The sequence below is a fragment of the Bemisia tabaci genome, chromosome 2, assembly GCF_918797505.1.
Source record: "Bemisia tabaci chromosome 2, PGI_BMITA_v3".
Classification (NCBI taxonomy): domain Eukaryota; kingdom Metazoa; phylum Arthropoda; class Insecta; order Hemiptera; family Aleyrodidae; genus Bemisia; species Bemisia tabaci.
In genome coordinates this window covers 25280528-25300949 of record NC_092794.1, presented here as the reverse complement: position 1 = coordinate 25300949, position 20422 = coordinate 25280528, and the positions used below count along the sequence as shown (strand labels likewise).

The 20422-nt window shown below is 42.6% G+C and overlaps 1 protein-coding gene across 48 annotated transcripts in view; it reads left to right on the top strand.

Moving 5' to 3' along the window:
- Positions 1–20422, top strand: part of LOC109044656 (tropomyosin-1, isoforms 9A/A/B) — a 115153-nt gene that overhangs the window by 42098 nt on the left and 52633 nt on the right. For all 48 annotated transcript variants that reach the window (XM_072297018.1, XM_072297017.1, XM_019040050.2 and 45 more), the window contains one exon: positions 15854–15987. In XM_072297018.1, the coding sequence (XP_072153119.1) occupies positions 15854–15987 (134 nt within the window). The remainder of the gene's footprint in view (positions 1–15853; positions 15988–20422) is intronic.

Genomic DNA, 20422 nt, shown 5'->3' with positions numbered 1-20422 from the left:
CCGGCCCACCGCGGAGTTCAAATAGTTGCATGTTGGGTTCGAACCCAACTGCGAATATTCTTCCATTTCCTTACGCTTCGCGCATCCTTCAATGCCGCATTTATCTTTCGGAAATGCGTCTTAGTTGGTTTATATCGCGTCATTCTGTTGCTCAGAAATATTCTTTCTTTGTTAACTGAGGAGCTCACAGGAAGTTCTACTGGTTATCTCGGATGATTCCGATTCCAATTCGGGTTTAGTCTGTACGATTTATCTTCGCTCAAATCCTCGTCTCCCTCACAAAAGAACGTAACTAAATTTCAATGTTACTGAATTTCCTCTTTTAAATTGTATTTTTACCAGGAGAACCCTTGACATTTTTGACTGAAAATTTCTTTGATTTTACCTTGAATCTCATGTATAAATCAGAAAAATTTTGGAAAAAAATTGCATCGGTAGTCCTGTTAAAAATTGAATTGTTTGAGTCAATTTTGCAACTTTCGAATCATGTTACGTTCAGGGTTGCCAGCGACCAGGAAAACCGGGAAAAGTCAGGGAAAAAAATCAACCGGGAAAAGTCAGGGATTTTTCTGATTTTTCGTGGAATTAGGCGCGGGCGGTCTCGGGCTCGCGTTGCGGGATCGACTGACTACTTTTCACTTTAACAGACTACGTCAGATCCATACTTAAAAGTCAGGGAAAAGTCAGGGAATGGAAAAAAATAATTTGGCTGGCAACCCTGTACGTTACTGCGCTCAAGGAACGACGAAGTATTCATGGACGGTCTTTTTTTAATCTTATCTCGTGTTCCTCGTGTAATTTTTTACAAATTAGGCAACTATACTTTGTCAACCCTTTGTCACTACCCAATCTATTAATGGACGATCTGGTACCAGCTATATCTGTTGTCGTTTGCGCCCGATTCATCTTTGCTGAATGGTCAATTAATTTCTACTTTCCCGAGGGGATCCCTCCGCTCCCACCTCTCCCCTTCTCCATCGTTCACAAACGTCGCACAGTCGATCGAGTCAATAAGAGAGGTCAGACACAATTTGGAAACTTTAAACGCTTATAATTCCATACATGCAAAACTTGGAGGGTTTGAAAGTGGTTTCATTGGTTTCCTCGTAAAATTTTCTTCCATAAGCACCCCTTGAAATTTCTTATGTGATAAAGTAAACGTCGTTTGCAGTTTTAGTCAATAATCTTATTTCCGACTTCTCTAAGGGTTGCCACAGTCAGGGAATTTCAAAAAGTTATCAACAAACTGGAAATGTCAGGGAAAATGATGAAAGTTTCAGGGAAAAATTTCAATTCACCTTCATTTCCTCTCTAGAATGGATTTGGCATCTGGAACATTTTGCATGAATACTATTTCGAATTATGCCTTTTAACCATCTTAGATATCTTCAATTTTCTGGAAATTTCACTCAAATTTGTCAGGAAAATCAGGGAATTTCAGTATCCAAATTTTGTGGCAACTCGGTTCTCTAATTGACTCGATCCACTGTGCGTCGGTGTCCTAGGTTAATATCCCAGTGGGTGGATGGGACTGGATGGGATGGTGGGAAGTGTTGAGTGGAATGGAGTGCGGGGCATGAGTTTTTCCCGTGCAAAGTATTCAAAGTAATTAGAAATGCCTTCGCCCAAGCCTCGGTCTAACGAGAAATGCATCGTTGCATACCTGCCCGCATCGCTCGCAACGTAGCCCACGTTACAACGTTGCCACGTCTACCCGCCAATTATTAATTTTTCCACCACTGCCGGTTATGGTAGAGTCCCTTTATACTGAGAGTCAAGACAATTTGAATCCATTTCTGATTGGTTCCCGTACTTTAGGCCTCCACAGTGTCACAAACGGGAATAAAGATTACATTTTCACCAATTGCAAAGATTATAATCTGGAATAGACCAGGGAATTACGGATTCGGCAAGGAACAAACGGAATGAGAGGAGGAACGGAGAAAGGCATTTGAGAATGGGCCGATCAAAGATTACGAAAAACGTTCAATTTCTGTAATCTTTATTCCCGTTTGTGACATCCATGAGCCGACTTGTCTTGACTCTCAGTATAAAGGGACTCTAGGTTATGAGACCCGATTGACGGAGACGGATGGGAAAATGTTCGCATGAATAACCCAACCTGTCGTGCTGAAAGAAAAACGCCGTGCGAGCTTTCGAGCGTTGCCAAATTTCCTCTGATCAAACAGGAACTTCGTGGAATACTTGTGGATCTTTTTCTTCCTGTTTTTCATGGATTTTTTCCCAATTTGATCCACAATTTCTATCATCTAACTTCGGAGATGAATATTTCCGAGGCACTTATTTTATCGAGGGAAATATGGCAAAGTTTGATTGCCTTTGCGGCCTTGTTTCCCTTGATACCTCATCTTTTTGAAGTCAAGTTGCTCGGTAGGCGCGTAATAAGCCCAGGGCTCTAGAAGACCGGAAGACTGCAAAAATTTGGTCAGGTAAATCACGAAAAACGTAGGAAATCTAAAGGGAACCCCTCTGAAAAGTTTGGAAATTTAGTGCACGGCTCTGAAGGTCGAAACTAAACTAAACATTTTCGGTCAATTTTACAACCTTGGAACGGAGTTACGCTCGGTTCGTTCCTTCGACTGGGCGCGATGACTTGTCGAGAATTTGTAAGGCCTAATGATGACTGATGAACGCAGAGCTCCGTTGTTTATCAAACTGATTTGTCAAACCGGGTCTTGTTCTGTATTAAAGAGTGGTGAATTCGCACGCAATTTTTTTTTTATTGCCTCGTCTGAAATTGCTTAAAGAGCTGATTTCACAGTATTTTTTACAATTTTTTTCTGATATGGGAAATAGTATAAAAATAAATTTAAAAGTAAGAAAATGCACCGCCTAGTGACGTCATCTGGTGGCATTTCCCATTTAAACACATGTGTATCTTGGCAGATTAGATCATTTTGTCATATTTTCACTAATAATTGTTCAATTCATGAACCAAGGGCATTCTCGTGTTCAGTTCTCTTAGTAGTCCCCCCTTAAACACGAAATTTAGCAAATTTCAGACACGTACAAGTTCTCTAGGTATTGCTGGAAGTCGACAAAATGCATCGGCCGTCATCCGGTGGATACCATTGCTTAGAGTACCTATATTGAGAGAGTGTGGCCACTGGTGTTACCACCTCTGATTGGCTCAGCCATCTTAGGCTGAATGGAGCCCTTAGGACCCAAAAATGGCGGACGCCATAAATTAATATAATGCAAAATGACTTAAAATGTAGTTTTCTGTGCTTTTCGTAACGAGAACTTTACCCAAATGCACTATTGCGACTTCTTTACATATTTTTAAGGCTAATCGTGTGCAATTTTTGAGAAAAATTATCCTAGATGTAGTAAGGTTGGCAGCAAGTGCGATTGGTGATAACCGTCAAAAGTTGGCAATGACCCCCCCCCCCTCCCATCCACAAAAACCAAAACAAAGCACCGCCATTTTTGGGTCCTAAGCCTCTCCATGGGGCTCAGTGGCCTTACTCTCTCAATATAGGTTCTCTACCGTTGCTGATCCCGAAAATCACTTTGAGTACCATGAAGACCTGTAAGTTGTGCATGTGCCGGGTCTCGAAAATACTTCACGGAGGCCACTATCTATTCGACTCTCATTCTGTGTTGGCGGATGGCGTCATACGTGTCGGCGTCGGCTAAACAAAGTGTATCATCATCATTAGCGTACGGCCTCGCTCGGCGCTTCTATTCGTCGCTTTCACGGTTTTAGTTTTAGTCGGCCACCGATTCGGGGACAGGCCCGCAGCTGAACCGGTCGGTCTTTGTCGGAACCCAACACGCCCGTTTCCCGCCCGATGAACTGCCGCGCACGGACGATATTAGTGGCGGAGCTACAGGAAAGCCATACTGATCGATTTATTGTCATTGGTATCACCCTATAGCGATTGATATCAACGCCATCTTCGATATCCGATAGTGTTAGGTACTATTTGAATCCGATCGGGTACAATGGAGAGTCCCTAACAGTGGCGTCAATGCTAATAGCGTCTAAACGCATTTGCATGATGGCTGGGGTACCCACAAAATATCCATTTTTGAAGAAAGTTATGAACATTTTTCTTTGAATTTCACAGACTTTTTAGATCCGAATTTGGAAAAGAATCCTTCGAAAAATCGGAGCAGAAATATGAAATTATTCGTTGTTTTTCGAAGGAATATGGCAACGCCTGATGGCTCATATACGGCCCTCTCCCGTCGTAGGGTGTCTACAAGTCCGGAATCAGTACTGATTTTTTAAGGTCCGTCCGGAAGTACTGGTAATGTGCGGAAATTCCGCTAGAAGGTCCGGAATTTTTAATTTTTGCCGCAATTCGAGAGAAATTCAAATTTTTGAAATGTTTCGAGTTTCGTCAAATGAAGGCACCGATAAAGCACTGAATTTTTCGGTGAAGGGGCACGAATTTCTTGAAAATGTGCTGATAAAGTACTGTAAAAGTACCGATTTTTGGTCGGCCTGTTTTAGTAGACACCCTGCTTTGCACGGCAGCATCGTCACCGGGTGTCCCTAGAGTCCCTTTATACTGAGATTCAAGACAATGTGAATCCATTTCTGATTGGTTCCCGTATTTTAGGCCTTCACAGTGTCACAAACGGGAATGAAGATTACAGTTTCACCGATTGCAAAGATTATAATCTGGAATGGACCGGGGAATTACGGGTTCGGCAAGGAACAAACGGAATGAGGGAAGGAACGAAGAAAGGAATTCGAGAATGAGCCGATCAAAGATTACGGAAAACGTTCAATTTGTGTAATCTTTATTCCCGTTTGTGACTCCATGAGGGGTGTTGTCTTGACTCTCAGTGTAAAGGGACTCCAGGTGTCCCCAGGCCCCGCTCCCCGAGGTCCCGCTCATGCCCTGAGGTCTCGTGCATCGGCACGGTCAAAAGGGAACCATTCTGCCGTGCTAAGAAAGAACGCCGTATGAACCCTCAGGCGTTGCCAAATTTCCTTCGATAAAACACGAATTTCCTGGGAAATACATGAATATTTTTCTTCCAATTTTTCAGATATTTTTGTTCGCAATTTCACCTGAAGTTCCTGAAAATTTCGAGGAGAAATATTCATAACTTTCCTCAAAAATAACCATTTTCTGAGAGGAAATTTGGCAACTCTCGAATGTTCATACGGCGTTTTTCCTTAGTACGGCAGCATTCATAGCGGCTGAAACACTGGAAGCGCGCCGGGCGTCCACCGACGAGAATTACGTCGGGCCTCGGGCGGCCGCTTTCGGTTGCCCCCGTCACTCCACGGCTGTGACGTCACCGGATCGAATGGATTCCCATTTTCTGACGTCGGGAATTTCGACGTTCAAAACAATCCAGGCCGCATGCCCGGCGGGTAGGCCTCTCGTATTGCATGTAGTACCTACTGGGGAATTCGTGGATTCAGTCACTGTTAAACGCAAGACAGGGCACACGTTCAACACTGAAGGCTACGCCGGGGCGGACTGCGGGGGGGGAGGGGGGGGCATACCCTCCTATTACAATGGAGATGTTGCATATGTGAGGAATTGGCGATTTGACTATTGATTCTAATGTTAAGTTCGCGATAAACACGATGGTCCCCCTGGTTTTCTCTGAAATCAACTCCCAAGCTCAAAAAAAGCTCTCGAGTTGAGGCTAAAATGGATAGGATATCCCACCCTACCCTGAGAGTCCACCTCTACATTTAGACAAACTCTCCATGCAAAGATAGGGAGCAAATACATTAGCAGTGATGCCGTGTTTTCAGTTTTGGAGTCCCCAAATAAAGTGGCAGCCCTGTCAATGTATTCGCTCCCTATCTTTGCATGGAGAGTTTGTCTTGATGTAGAGGTTGACTCTCAGGGTAGGGTGGGATATCCCCTCCATTTTGGCCTCAACTTGAGAGCTTTTTTTGAGCTTGGAAGTCGATTTCAGAGAAAACCAGGGGCACCATCGTGTTTCTCGCGAACTTCTACGTAAGAATCAACGGTCAAATCGCAAATTCCTCACACATACAACATCCTTATTGATACATTTTCCCCTCAAATTGAAACAGATTTACTCGCCACTCCAGCAAGAAGCTACTTAGCCCCCACTACAGGGTTGCCACGGTCAGGGAATACCGGGAAAAGTCAGGGAAAACTTTCCTTGAAATGACGACTCTACTGTCGCGGAGACTTATTCTTCAGCTTTACGCTTGCACGATGGAAATCTGCCCATGGATGACACGGTCATCCTCCCTAGCGTCGGAAGGTCGGCCAACCCCTTCCTCCTCCCCCTCCCCCTCCGGGAAACCAAGCGGATTGACACACTCGTAACGGACTGGCAAGACGATCGGGACCGGGTTGGCCTGGAAGCTGAGGACGGTTTTCGCGGTGGTTGAGGCGAGGCAGAGCTCGTCTCGAGAGCACCGAGCGGTTATCGTATGCAAATGAACCCGGCTTAACCGCCGCGATTTCTCTCACGGTGGTGTTATAGCGCTGCAGCCCCCCCCCCCCCCCCCGGGTGCCCCGGCGTAACGTAATGGGCCCCGGAAAATCATCGGCCGGCACCTGCGAATCGGGGGGAGGCGAGGGGAGTCGACGCTCCTAGGCGGAGTCCCAACGCCCAGGCGAACATTCGCGGGATCCGTGTCGCCGTGCCCCCTCGGGAGGGGGACGGGGGCACCGCTGCGCGATTTGCGGAGCAAGGATCCAGGGCTTTTATTCCATACCCCTCAAAAGTTCCGGGATTTTTTTAGACTTTTTCGAAAGTTCCGTGAAAATTCCGGAAAATGCACAAGATCCGGAACATTTTGGGAATTTCAAAACTTCCGGGAAAAATTCAGGAGAATCTTAAAGTTCGAAATATCGTACAAGTTCATGAGAATACGGAACCCTCAAGTGATAATTGAGTCCAAAACCATCTTAGCAAGAACTGAAATCGAACTAATATACCAGGAACTAGAATCCCACATAATCAGTAATCAAATCTCATGTTAAACTTCCCATCATTTAGCGGTGGCTGTTTGTCTACACGACTAAGGCAAATGAACTTATAACTAGAGTGCGCAAGCTCTCAAAAAAAAAAAAAAAAAAAAAAAAAAGTTCCGGAATTCGGTACTAGTTCCGGGGAATGGGAGCACTGGAACGATCGCCCTTGGGTTCTTTTGCGGGGGCGCAAGAGACTCCGAAACTCGCGCGATCCGCAAAATTTCACTGAATTCTATCGGCAGCATAAATAAAATTGAGTGAAATTTTTGGACAGCTTCGTTGAACAATTTTCTCTGTTAAAAAAATACAAGCAGATAGTGAAATTGAAAAGTTAGTGAAGCTCGCTGCGGAACCTTGAAATCCTTTTTTCAAGCCAGAACATCGCGTTATCTTTAGTTCTAAAAAACCGCGCTCAAATATTAACCACGTCAAGCATTTCATAAGAAATCGTGTCTAAGAAAACTTTTTGAGAGTCATTGTCATTGAATTTTTAATTTTCTGAAATTTTGTCATCTTGTTGGAGAGATAACATCACGAAATGCCGATCACTCATGTCAAGATACAAATTCATATCCCCCACCAACCGCTTGGCGACAGGTGGTACTTTTTACCTCCGAGGCTTTAACATTTTTGTTTGGGCAATTATTCAAAGCCAGCAAAAATCATTTTACCTTTTTATTGGTCTTAAACTTCATCTTTGCTCATCGGCTCATGAGCTTCGGCTGATGCAGGTACACTTGATTAAAATTTAGGGGGTCTTTGGCGCCAAACTTGGATTTCTAAGTGTTTTAAAATCGATTTTGAAACAAATCGATTTCCTCCATCCGATTTTAGAATCGAATCGATTTTTCATCGAAAATCAAATCGTTTTGTTCGAAAAAATCGCCAGCTCTGAATACAGCACGCGCAACAGCGCGAATTCAAAACACATCACGTTGGAAACTGAGGCATCTTCCACGTCCGCGTACGTTTTTGCAGTCACCGGACGCCGAACCATCCTCGGTATGTTCGTTCACGTCCAAGGGGAGGGGGGGGGGGGGGGGGGGCGAAAGCCCGAGCGAACTTTGGAGCCGCGCGGCGGACGGAGAAGCAGAACATGGTGCATGAATGGTGGAGAGGAAACTCCACCCGGCCGGATCAGAGCAGGCTCGGCCTCACCGTCAACAGCATCGGAACATCGGACACCCAACTCCCCGCTTTCATCCTGCTTCCGGCCCCCCGGTTTTAGGCTCCCCCGCGATTGCAGCGCCCCCCCCCCGTCCCCCCGCTCCCGTAACGAGGCTTTTTCCACCCATTTCCAACCGATTTCAATGGGTCATTTTTGGTCGCTGCAACCGAGAGCGTTGCCCGATGATCAACGAACCTTGTCCGAGCGTCGCCCCGAACCGTCGAATCCGCCTTTTACTTTCAGTTTCACTCTCCCTTTGTCCAGGGAAAGTATTGTACGTCAAGTTTGTCATCGAAAGCTCCGCTTGAAACCGGGATTCGGGTCCGCAAACTTGGAGGAATTCGTCTAAGTACAATTTCACGAAGGTGCATACTGCTGACAAGAGTATAAGACGTTAAAAACTTGCACTGGAAAAAAAAAAAAAAAACACATTGGATCTAGAGTCCAGACTCTTAAAAACATCGACAAGAATAAGTACTCTTGATTCAATTAGAATCTAGCTTAAATCAAGAACCAAGCCTCTTAATTTAAGCGGTTTTCGTTTTTATTTAAGCGAAAATCCGATTGAATCACGAGTATTTTTTCTTGTCAATGTTTTCAAGAGTCTGGACTCTAGATCCAATGTGTTTTTTTTCCCCAGTGTATGGGAAATATTGCCCAACCATGTATTTTCAGGGAATTATGCAAACCAGGTTCATCAGGGAATGAAAAAATCCGGTTGCAGGGAAATTGTCGAGGAATGAATGCTGTAAACCGAGATTAGGTGTTTTTTTTTTTTTTTTTTTTTTTTTTTTTTTAAATAGCCGGGCTTACTGACGATCAGCTTTAAAACAGCAAAATGGAAGAAAATAAATGTCCCTTCCCTTCGCTCTCATCTCAAGTCGCCGCCGCCGCCACCACGAGACCGAGTGTCTTTGCTCACTCTAAACATAGGTACTTTAATTCGGAGAATATTCACCATGACGTCACGGCTATAAGAATCCATGACGACGGTGGACGTGCAAGCGATGATGACGTGAGTCGGATGGATATCTCAATCATCAGGCTCGAGTCTCCGCTCCGGCGCACAGCGGATCGAGTCAATCAGCGAGGTCGGACAAGAAATTATTAACTAAAACTGCAAACTTCAATGTTTAAGTCATCAAATTTTAATGTTTAAAGGTCGTCTTTGAGAGAATATTTCACGAGGGAACCAATGGAACCACCTTTACAACCTCAAAGTTTTGTATGAACGGAGTCATAAGCTTTGAAAGTTTCCAAATTTTGTCCGACCATACCAATTGATCCGATTTATTGTGCGGCGCGGCCCGCGGTGGGTGCAATGGCGCGTCGGGCGTTGCGGATTACGGAAGGAAGCGTCGCGGCGCTGCTCCTGGCTGCGGAGGTAATAACGGTGATGGTGCAACGACGGCGGTGGCCGGGCGAGAAGTGTTTAGGTGATTGATTTCATAATCCGAGCGTTACGGCGTTAGCAACGTTACGCCGTTACGGTGCCCGAGATGAGAGCCGAACGCCGACCGAGCCAAGTCGAAGTCCATCGCTACCGCGCTACGGAAAAACGCCGTATGAACATTCGCATGTCGCTTAATCGCCCCGGATATAGCGTGTGTTTTTGAGGAACATTATGCATATATCCTTGGAATTTTCAGGCATTTTAGACAAAGTTGAGAACAATTTTGTCTGGAAAAATTGAAGAAAAATATTCACGATTTTCCCAGTAAATTGGGTTTTTATTGAAGGAAATGTGGCAATGTCTGAAGGTTCAGACGGTGTTACTAAGCACGGCAGTACGGAAAAACGCCGTATGAACATTCGCATGTTCCCAAATATATTCTCAGAAAATGCTTATTTTTTCTAGGAAAGTTATGAATATTTTTCAGGTAAGTTTTCAGACAGTTCCGATCAAATTACGGGAATAATTCCATGAAAATTTAGAAGAAAAATGCCTTGTGTTTCCCCTGGGAATTCGCTATCAATTGAATGAAATTTGGCAACATTTGAAGGATCATACGACGTTTTTCGCAGTACGGCAGATGAATGCTCTTGTCACCTCTTGGCAGAGACTGGCTGAGTCAGAACTCGTGTTTTCGGTGACTCCTGGTTGATTTTCTTTCGGCTAGATTAATCAAACAGATTTTGTCGTTCAACCAAATTAGTTAGATCAATTCTGATACCTTTAGTTACTTCGAGACACCTTACTTGTGGAAGTTTCTTAAAATTAGCTGACCTGCGATGCACTCCCGTTTTCTCACTACTGCTCATTGGTCACGCGAGTTGCACGTGAATAGCACAATGTTTATCAACTAATAAATCCGGGTTCGGTCGTAACCAGTTTCTACGAGTTTGGATCTTTTCAACCGACATATTTTGTCACATTAATCAAAAAATAATGTCTAATGTCTATCCAACCAGATCAAAACCAACCAAACGACAGTAACCGCTTGTGCTCAACTTCCCATATTGTACAAAACAAAATGGTTAATTTTTCCAACTCGACAAGTTTGAAAAATCAAGTGCGACCAACTTATGGTGTATACGATCCGGAAAAACTGGAAATTATCGCTGAGGAAACAACCCATGATGTACATAAGCCGGAAAACCCAAGACTTGTCAACCTGTTTTCGGTTCTTTCAAAATTGCCGACTGTGTGGAGTGTTCAAGTTAAACTATGAAAAGATTTGCTCAGCTCTCGATTTGAAAACGGAGAATCAGATTTCCAAACTCGTCGATTCCCATGTTATCTTGTAGCTCAGAGCTCTTCAGAAAACAAAGCAGCATGTTTATACGCTCTAGCTCGTATTTGTTTTGTATTTACTCTTCGCCGTCTAATGGAATTGGAACTTGAAAATCGGAGATAACCATTGCCTCGCTGGAACGAAAAATCTGTATTTTATCCAAAAATTGCCCATAAGTGCCGATTTGATTTGATGATTACCTCCCATGACCAAAAAACAGATATATCACGCGTAAGTGGCCTTTAGTTAAAATATTCGCTAAAAAAAGTCAGTATAACTTCTCAATGTTGCGAAATTGCCCCTCAAAAACTCCATTTATAATAGGAAACTTTCAGGCGTTTCCAACTGAGAATTTCGCTGGTGTTTATCTATATTACGCGTAAGAATGAGGATAATTTCAGACTGATTGTTCTGACTGAATTATTTTTTTCATCCGTCAGGGAATTTCAGTTTTTCTCCCGGTTTTTTTGGGCGTTTTTGTCGGAGAATGGACCAATAGACAAGGTACGGATTTAAGTATTCTAATACATGTTTCTTAGTCAAAATTTCACGTAGAGCACGATTTGCACAACGAAAATTACTTAAACCAACTCCTAACTAAGATATTAACGTTTTTATTTCACATCGGTTCCGAGGAATTTGAACTGGCCGCTCACGAGAAACTCAAAGCTCTACGTGAATGAAATCGCGCACTACAACGGTTTCAGCAAGCTTCTCAGTCGAGCAATGTTCATGTCCCACCATGTGCTGTTCAAACTATAAGCAATTTGCTATAGCTGAGCCAAAGCGTCAAGATTGAGGTTGCCAGATTTTTATATCGTAGAGACTGTCATGATAACGTCTAGCGCGTGATGTGAATCACGTAGAGCATTGAGTTTTCATGAGCGGTTGGTTTGAATTCACGCTTCAAGAATCATACAATATCTTCGTAAGGAGTTAATTTTGGTAATTTTCGTTGTGTACATCGTGTTTTACGTGAAATTTTGGTCAAGAAATATGTATCAGAACTCTGAAATTCCTACCTTATCTAGTGGTCCATTAAGGAAACCCCAGGAAATTTCTTTCTTGAAAATTGCGAGACACCCTGTACTAACACATATCCCTCTTGATAATGCTTACACTAGAAATAATGAAGTATCGAGGAATTGAGTCGGGGTGATTCTAGTTCGTCGGGCTTCGGCTTTGTTCGTTCGCTTGTCCTGTTTGTCGCGGGGGCGGGAAACCGCTTGATTTGCCCGACTAATCTAGTGACTAACGAGTAATTTAAGTTGTTTCCGCACTAGCTCAAGCGAGCCGTCAAAATCGCAATCGAAATCCGTAAATGGCGATGCATCCGTCTCGGCCTAGTTAGGCTGTCGCGGGCACCGCCACCGTCTGCTTCGGAGCGGGGCTTGAGGTCCGCTTGCCCAACTCGGCTCCGACAGAAACGTTGCCATTTACGGATTTTAATCCTAAGTTATTTCGTACTGGCTCCAGGTGGAATGTCACGGACGTGGTTGACGAACGGGTCAGTCATATGAGTAATAAATCGTGTTTTGACGTCGGACACTTTCAAATTACGAAATATCCTCTCGGACGACAATATTCAGGGTCGCCTCCTCTGGGAAGACCTAGAGTCCCTTTATACTGAGAGTCAAGACAATTTGAATCCATTTCTGATTGGTTCCCGTATTTTAGGCCTCCACAGTGTCACAAACGGGAATAAAGATTACATTTTCACCAATTGCAAAGATTATAATCTGGAATGGACCAGGGAATTACGGGTTCGGCAAGGAACAAACGGAATGAGAGGAGGAACGGAAAAAGGCATTTGAGAATGGGCCGATCAAAGATTACGAAAAACGTTCAATTTCTGTAATCTTTATTCCCGTTTGTGACATCCATGAGCCGAATTGTCTTGACTCTCACAGTATAAAGGGACTCTACTGGAGATCTCCGGGGAATGGAGTGCTTTGGAAAAAACCTGGCAACAGGAGTAACTCAGGGGTTTTAAGCCATGAATTAATTAGAATTAAAATAAAACTTTATGGACTATAATAAACTCTTGACTAGATTTCGAAGACTCTTTCTAGGAGCCTTTTCATTTACCTCATGGAGTGCGTCCAGTCGTGATAGGATAAAGACTGAAGTAGTGACCCTCTTTCATTCGATGTAATATTGAACTCAGTGGTAGGTTCAAATCAAAACAAATACACGACCTTATGTACAAAGTCCGTGTGAGTTAATTGCGTCAATTCATAACAATTTAGTCGTTGGTACGTCATAAATCAATTAAGGACCCAATAAACACGAGAAATTGAGATTGCAAGAAACGCTCAGACGCATTTCAGCGCGAAGGGCGCGAATCAGAAACAAAGTTGTGTGTTCATGTACGAAAGCTCAAATCGGAGCGATTAATCAAGTCGTGCAAAGTTCGATGAATAAAACTTAAAGTGGCGAAAAACGCAAAGTCAAAATTAACATGTAATGAAGATCAATGCGAGCGAAACCTCTCATCTCAAGACGGAATTCCCATCGATCCATCGGCGGTAACTCAATACTTGACATCCATCGACTGAAGCCCCTTATCATGCGATGTCTTCCTGGCTCCGCTATCGAAGTGGCCACGTTTTCTCCGTAGAATCCAATGCGCTTCCGTTCGTCAGAGAGGGAGTAAATTCCTCTTTCGGTAGAATTTACAACGCGGCCTGGAACATGACCACCCAATCGCTACCGTCACCCGATTACGATGACAATTGCTCGGCGTCACGAAATCTAACGGCTGTGCATTTCGGTCTGAGCGGCCGAATACAATAGCAGTAATGGCACTGGCAGAATGAAGAGCTTGCGACTTGAAGGAGTCATTATTGGCACACGGTTCAAGCACTTGACATGTATCGGGCATGGCTTTGATGGTTCCATGATTAAGAGATATGTTGGCGAGGTGCGGAGCTGTGCTCATGAAGTTACGTTCAACGACCTTGATTCTGCCTGGAGTCTTTGTGCAGGGAAAGTTAGGGGATCATCAAAGACGCACTTTTCGACACTTCCAACGTCCCGGGAATTTTCCTAGTGCAGGGTACCCATAATTTCGTCAAATTCTCTGATTTTCCCTAGACTCCAAAATTTTCTAATTTACTGTCTTTTCCTGATCTCCGGACAAAATTTTCGTATGTCGTTCTTTTCTTTTTTTCTCTGTTTAATACACTGCAGGTACTGATAAAGTCTGAATTTTTCTTTTGAGGAGATACTAAATTTTTTGGGAATGTCCCGAAAAAGTACTGTAAAAATACTGATTTTTGGCCGGTCTGTTTTAGTGGACACCCTGGTTAGGCGCGCGTTAGCGTAAAAATAGCGTTTCCTGCGAATTGAGGTTTAAAGCGCAAGTTTTGCAGACCTGCGATGAAAATAGCACATTTTTCGAAAAAAATACGGCGATTGGTGAGTGGAGAAGCAACATAAATCATGATTCTGCACTTTTTGAGGAAAATAGGTTTTTTAAAAGGGAAGGCTGAGAAATCTCACCATCCCCGCCTGTCACCCACGGAGAAAAAAAAAGGAGGTGTTTGCATTTCGGGCATCTTGGACTTTTTTGATGACGTAGGTCGGTACGGACGATTTTTATCAATCGATTTTCTTGGAGATGGTGTAGTTTATGGGAAGAAGTCATTCTAAATAAAGTGTTTAAAATTGTACCAAGAGTTGATTTCAGCAAAAAGAAGTCGGACGTTGAGGTCCGTTTTTCATACTACGAATTCCGGAATTTCGACGCGATGTTGTACCGACCTACGTCACGAGGTAAACGATCGGCAAGATGTCAACACCTCCTTCTTTTTCACTATCCTGTCGCCAAGAGATCGGCGGGAAGAGTCTCGGTTTGTCTCTGTGTAGTGATCCGGCAACTAGGTCCGAATGTAGGTGTCGGTTTTTAGAAGTCGGGGTTCGATTCTCATTACGCTGCAGCAGACCGTAAATCCCGTCGCCAGCCGGCTCTGTGTCCGTTCACACTGCGCGCGCGTCGTCGCGTCGCGTCGACAAGTTGCCGTGGACCTGGTCGGAAATCACTTGCACCTGTAATAAGGACCACGGACTTTCTTGCACACTATGCGAACAAGATCTCCTGGTTCAAAATTTCAGCTTAGATAAAATTGTTCGGTTTTGGAGACTCGATTTTTTCCCCAGAAATAAACTCCGAAGCTCCACGGAAGCTTGCCTTGCGAAGTCGGTGCCAGAACGAAGGACCTACCATACAAGAGTGTCTATCTCTAGGATGTCTACAAGTCCGGAAATAGTACTGATTTTTTAAGAGCGGTCCGGAAGTACTGTAAAAGTGCGGAATTCCGCAAGAAGGTCCGGAATTTTTGTATTTTTTCGCAATTTGAGCGGGAAATTCAAATTTTTGAATTTTGCCTCGTCTATTGGAGGCACTGAAAAAGTACTGAATTTTTTTGTCGAGGAGGCACTGAATAAGTACCGTAAAAGTACTAATTTTTGGTCAGCCTGTTTAAGTAGACACCCTGATCTCTGTTTTCAGTCCAAACTCTGTGAGATACGGCTGAATACATCAAGTAGCAGGGGTCCAGATCGGTCTAGGCCTCCGAAATTTTCTGCGACGCACCGGGTTTTCGCCAAAAGGTCAACACAAAGCGCAGATCCAAATTGTGTTATTCGTTTGGATTATTTTTGGTCGTGTGTCCAAGTCGTATCGCTCCGCAAGGGTTGAAAATCTGAAAACCTTCGAACAACGTCAACAACAACCAAACTCAGCTACTCAGCTTGGGGACTTCAAAAGTCAATCATGATAATGAAGCTCTTGCATGCACTCAATATTTCGTATAATTTTAAGTGATTTCAGCTTTCGTTCGTAAAATGTCGCGAGAAACACGATGGTTTGTTTGAAATTTTATTCTCATTTCGAGAAACACGCTGGTTTTTTTTTAAATTTTATTCTCATTTCTGAATGTGTGTAATACTGCAGCAATTCCTCACGGTTTCTTTGTTTGTCTATGTTTCAGGCTGAGAGTGAAGTAGCTGCATTAAATCGTCGTATCCAACTTTTGGAAGAAGATTTAGAGCGTTCAGAGGAGCGTCTTGCCACAGCCACAGCCAAGCTTGCCGAAGCTTCACAAGCAGCCGATGAATCAGAACGGTACGTCTCCAACTTATTAGTTATCAGTATGATCTCAAATCTGGTTCTTGGTAATGTAATCATTTGTAGTGGCAACATGCTGCAGTGTAACAAAAAGCGAGACACGCGGAAATAGACTTGCCCGTCTTGTTGCTTATGTTCGTGCATCATTTAAAACATAAATCCTACAGTCATGTTGCCATCTTATCAAATGTTGCATTATTAAAAGCCAGTTAGTTGATGCATGCCATAGTGGGAACCATCAGAGAAAATTAGTGACATTCTCCATCGTGACCGCGCGAGTTTTCCCGAAATTATTTCACAATATCTTCACACAAATTTTCAACAAGAACTCGCCTAAATGAGCAACATGATCGTTTTGAAAGAAAAAGAAGAAAGAAATTGGAAGATGAAGATATTGTGGCAACCCTAGCAGATGCCTCTGACATATCTATGGGGTACTATTTTTTATGCTCTCGAGAATAAGCTAGTGCAACAGGACGAGGATCATCTAGTTTACAAACCGCAATATTCGATCGAATCATTGTGAATAATAATGAAGAAGAAGTTCAATTTTCTTAGCATGCATTTGCTGAAGTATGCTGGGTTTTTTTTTTTTTTTTTAATATCCCAGCCAGTCATTCACCTCTTTCGCGTATAACGAGTCCTCTTGTTCAAAAAAACCAAATTATTATTTCTCACAAATCTTTCAATTCGAATGTATAAAATTATAAGGAGCAAAAATGACTGTAGACAGTCACTATTTTTCTCTTTTATCCCACTTCGATAATCACATCTGAAATGTAAACTTTTCAGAGAGGTTTCGTGGTAAACTTGAGATGGTTTTTTTCAACAGAAGTTTATAAACTGTTTTTACATAACACATATTCCTTAGGAAATACTAAAATAATATAACATGGAGCTATGAAATTATCTTCAAAGAGAGAGGGATATAATTTCCTTGAGCTGATCTACTCCTCAAAGTTCACTGAGGAACTGAAAACACGTTTTAAACTCACAGTTCTGTCATCACTTCAGTGCAGCCTGCCTAGTTGTTCTCCTCTCAATTTTTCCCCCTTCATCATCAGTTGTTATTAAATTTGGTCGCACAAGTTGCCACATCTTGCCTAGAAAACTATCTCATGTTTAATGGACGGCTACATCACCTTACCTCATTCAAAAGAACTCATTCTCAATTACTTAAATTTACTGCCTCGTCTGTGTATATGGGCCTTCAGTAGAACTACTTCAATAAACACCAAGAAACGTTGTGTACTAATGATTACATCCTAGTTTGCTTCGCGAAACTAGTTTCAACGAAGCTGAGAATATTCAGTCGAACTAACGGTGAACATTGCCGTGCTAAAGAGACACGCTGTATGAGCCCTCAGGAGTTGCCAAATTTCCCCAAATGAAACAGTAATTTTGGAGGAAAGTTATCATCTTTTTTCGTTGATTTTTCACTAACTTTTTTTTCAAATTACGAATTAAATTTCTTGAAGAATTGGAGGAAAAATATTCCAACAGTTTCTTTGAAAGCTCATATTTTATCGAAAGAAATTTGGCAGCACCTGAAGGCTTATACGGCGTTTATCCCTAGCACGGCAGGACAGTTCGTTGAACTATTTTGTTTTAAGTTCGAGACGTGTTCATCCATGTAGTAGAAGCGTGAAAAACATACAAGTAGAGTAAAAAGTCAAATGTTATAAAATTTATGATGATTTGGTAGTTTTATTTAAAAATTCAGGGAGCTATGCCAAAGCCTATCATCACCGAGAGTACAGTACTAAGGCCCTAGCGAAACAAGTGGAATCTTATGAAGTCATCTCCATATATTTATCAAGAGTTTTCCAAACTTACTGTTTTCCGTTTTGGCAGTCCCATCTGTGTGTGTGTGTGTATACACTCCAAATAACACCCCATATAACGTGCTGTGTCAACCTTTTTTTTTTTGGTTTTTAATGGCAATAATTCGCATTTTATATTTATTTAACATTGATCATTTATTCATCCAAACTAATCTCAGAGTTTGAGTTTTTTGTGACATTTTTATCCCTTACCCCTGCCCAACTTAACGCAGGGTTGTTAGCGACCTCAAAAACCGGGAAAAGTCAGGGGATATCAGGGTGTCTACCGGTCCCCGATGTCCCCAAAAGTCCTTAGTTTTCTTTTTCATGTCCCCAAAAATGACAAAAATCGTCCTAAGCACCAGCATTTTTAAGTGCCAGCCGCAGCAGCACGGTCCAACCAGGAATAAAAAAACTGGAGTGTTTCTTGGTTTTTCATATGTTTTCATCGGTTCAACATGACTTGTAAAATTAGTCGCACAAAATGCGCCTTTTAACGCTCTAACTAGCTCCCTTTCTCTTACAATACGGGGGGGGGGGGGGGGGGGAGTCCCCCGATTCTCTTGGGAAAAAAAAACACTCCTTTAAGGAACCAAAAGTCTCCAATTTTAGTCTTTTAGAACTGGTAGACACCCTAAGATGTGTTTGTACGTGCGTGTGTATACATTTGTTTTCATAACCCTGAAGTTTAAAATGAGCTTGTTTAACCCTCAAATTCGAAAACACCTCGTTCGGCCCAATCCTAATCGTCAGTTATATTTTTCGGAACACTCACACCGTAGCTATACGTGAGCGAATAAAATCTGTGAAAATGATCCTCAATCTCCTAACCAAGGAAGGTCCCAGGAGAAGGAACCGTAATAGTCCAGGTGTGCTCATTTCTCAGAGCAGCCATTGCTTGGACAAGCGTCAGCCGTCAGCATCGCTTTAAGACTATTGTCGCAGAATATATAGGCCGGGGGGGGGGGGGGGGGTGTATCGACGGTGAAACTACCAAACCACGTATCTCGGTTTGCGACGTCGCAGACTTCCTGTCATACTTTATTTTTTAAATGAAAAACTACTTAACATCCAGTCTTGAAAATTTCTGTGATTTTTCCTCTTTGTGCGAAGAAAATTCCGTGAAAATTTCAAGGAATGATATTGATTTGGTCTACTTCAAAAAAATAAAATGTGAGCGTAGATTTTTAAACACCGCAAACGAGATACGTGGTTTGGTAGTTTCACCGTCGATATTCCGTGCTATTGTTGCTGGTTGTCCACAAGAGGCGAGCTGGAGCTATTGGCCCTTCCTGTGGGACCCTCCTCGGTTGTGAGGAGCCAGTATAATCTTCTACCCAAGTAGCAGTTTTTAACGGAGAAATCGCGATCTTCGGAAATAAAGTTGCTATTTGTTTACGATTTTTAGGCGATGTAATCGCTAGGACCATCAACATCTGAGCTATTATCCTCAACCCGGTCACAATTGGACCGAGTTTAACAGAAAGGAACCAAGCCACATCAGCTATTGCCAAGTTTAACTGGGCAATTTAATTTTCTACATGAAAACGGTTGTGCAGATTTTCGAGCAAATTTCAGTGAAAATTCTCCATGGTACGAAGCAAATTCCTTAAAATTTTCAAAGAAATCCGAACAAACGTTCTCTCGTAAAAAATGTAACTGCCCAGTTAAACTTGGCAATAGCTGATGTGGCTTGGTTCCTTTCTGTTAAACTCGGTCCAATTGTATTTCTATAAAATCGCATTTGATAAAATGGAAATTTTATTCCCATTTATCACGAGTTTTTGCTCGATAATATTGCGATAAATCGCCGTCGAAAAATTCGCGATTATTGCAAATAGACGCGATGAAATCACAATTTTTTATCCGCGACTTTTTATTCGATAATATTGTATTAAAGCGACGTCGACAAAGTCGCGGTACGCTTTCCGATCAAACCGCACCTTACATCGCGATCACTGCTACTTGAGTTGTTAGGGCAGCTTTCAACGAAAACTTCCGTGTATTCGGTTGCTGTCGTCACGACCATTTCTAAAGTCGGTTTGAGAAAGTTTGCTTGAGGACCGCGAGAAAATAATTTGGGTAGGTATTCTGTTAAAAATTTTGATATTAGGCCTGAAAGGAAAGGGGTTTGGACTGAATTAATTAGCGCTGCCACGAACAGAGTATGAAGCATCAAGAAGAAATGAATAATAGGCCAGGTAAAGACAAGGAGATATATGAGATTTTACCGAAGTTTCAAACCGTCTCTCACTTTAGTGTAGTGTTAATAGTTTAACCGTGCTATGCATTTTTTTAGTCTCACAGTCGACATTCTTCTTCATCAAAATGTCATGTCAAACATGGTGGGCACATGAAACGTATCAAAAGTACTCAAACTCAGCATTATGAGAAAATGGAGTTTTCTATACCATCAATTCTAACTTCCTGTTTGCACAAAAATCAAATCCTACTTGTTTCAGGTGGCTTCTAAACTAATCACTAGATCACTGTTCTTTGTAACGCAATAATTTTCTCAGTGTGCCGCTTTTATGTGAAATCCATCGAAGTAGGAAATCGGTTAGGTTTTTTCCCTTCTTTTTTTCGAATTAAAGGTTTGTTTTTGATGG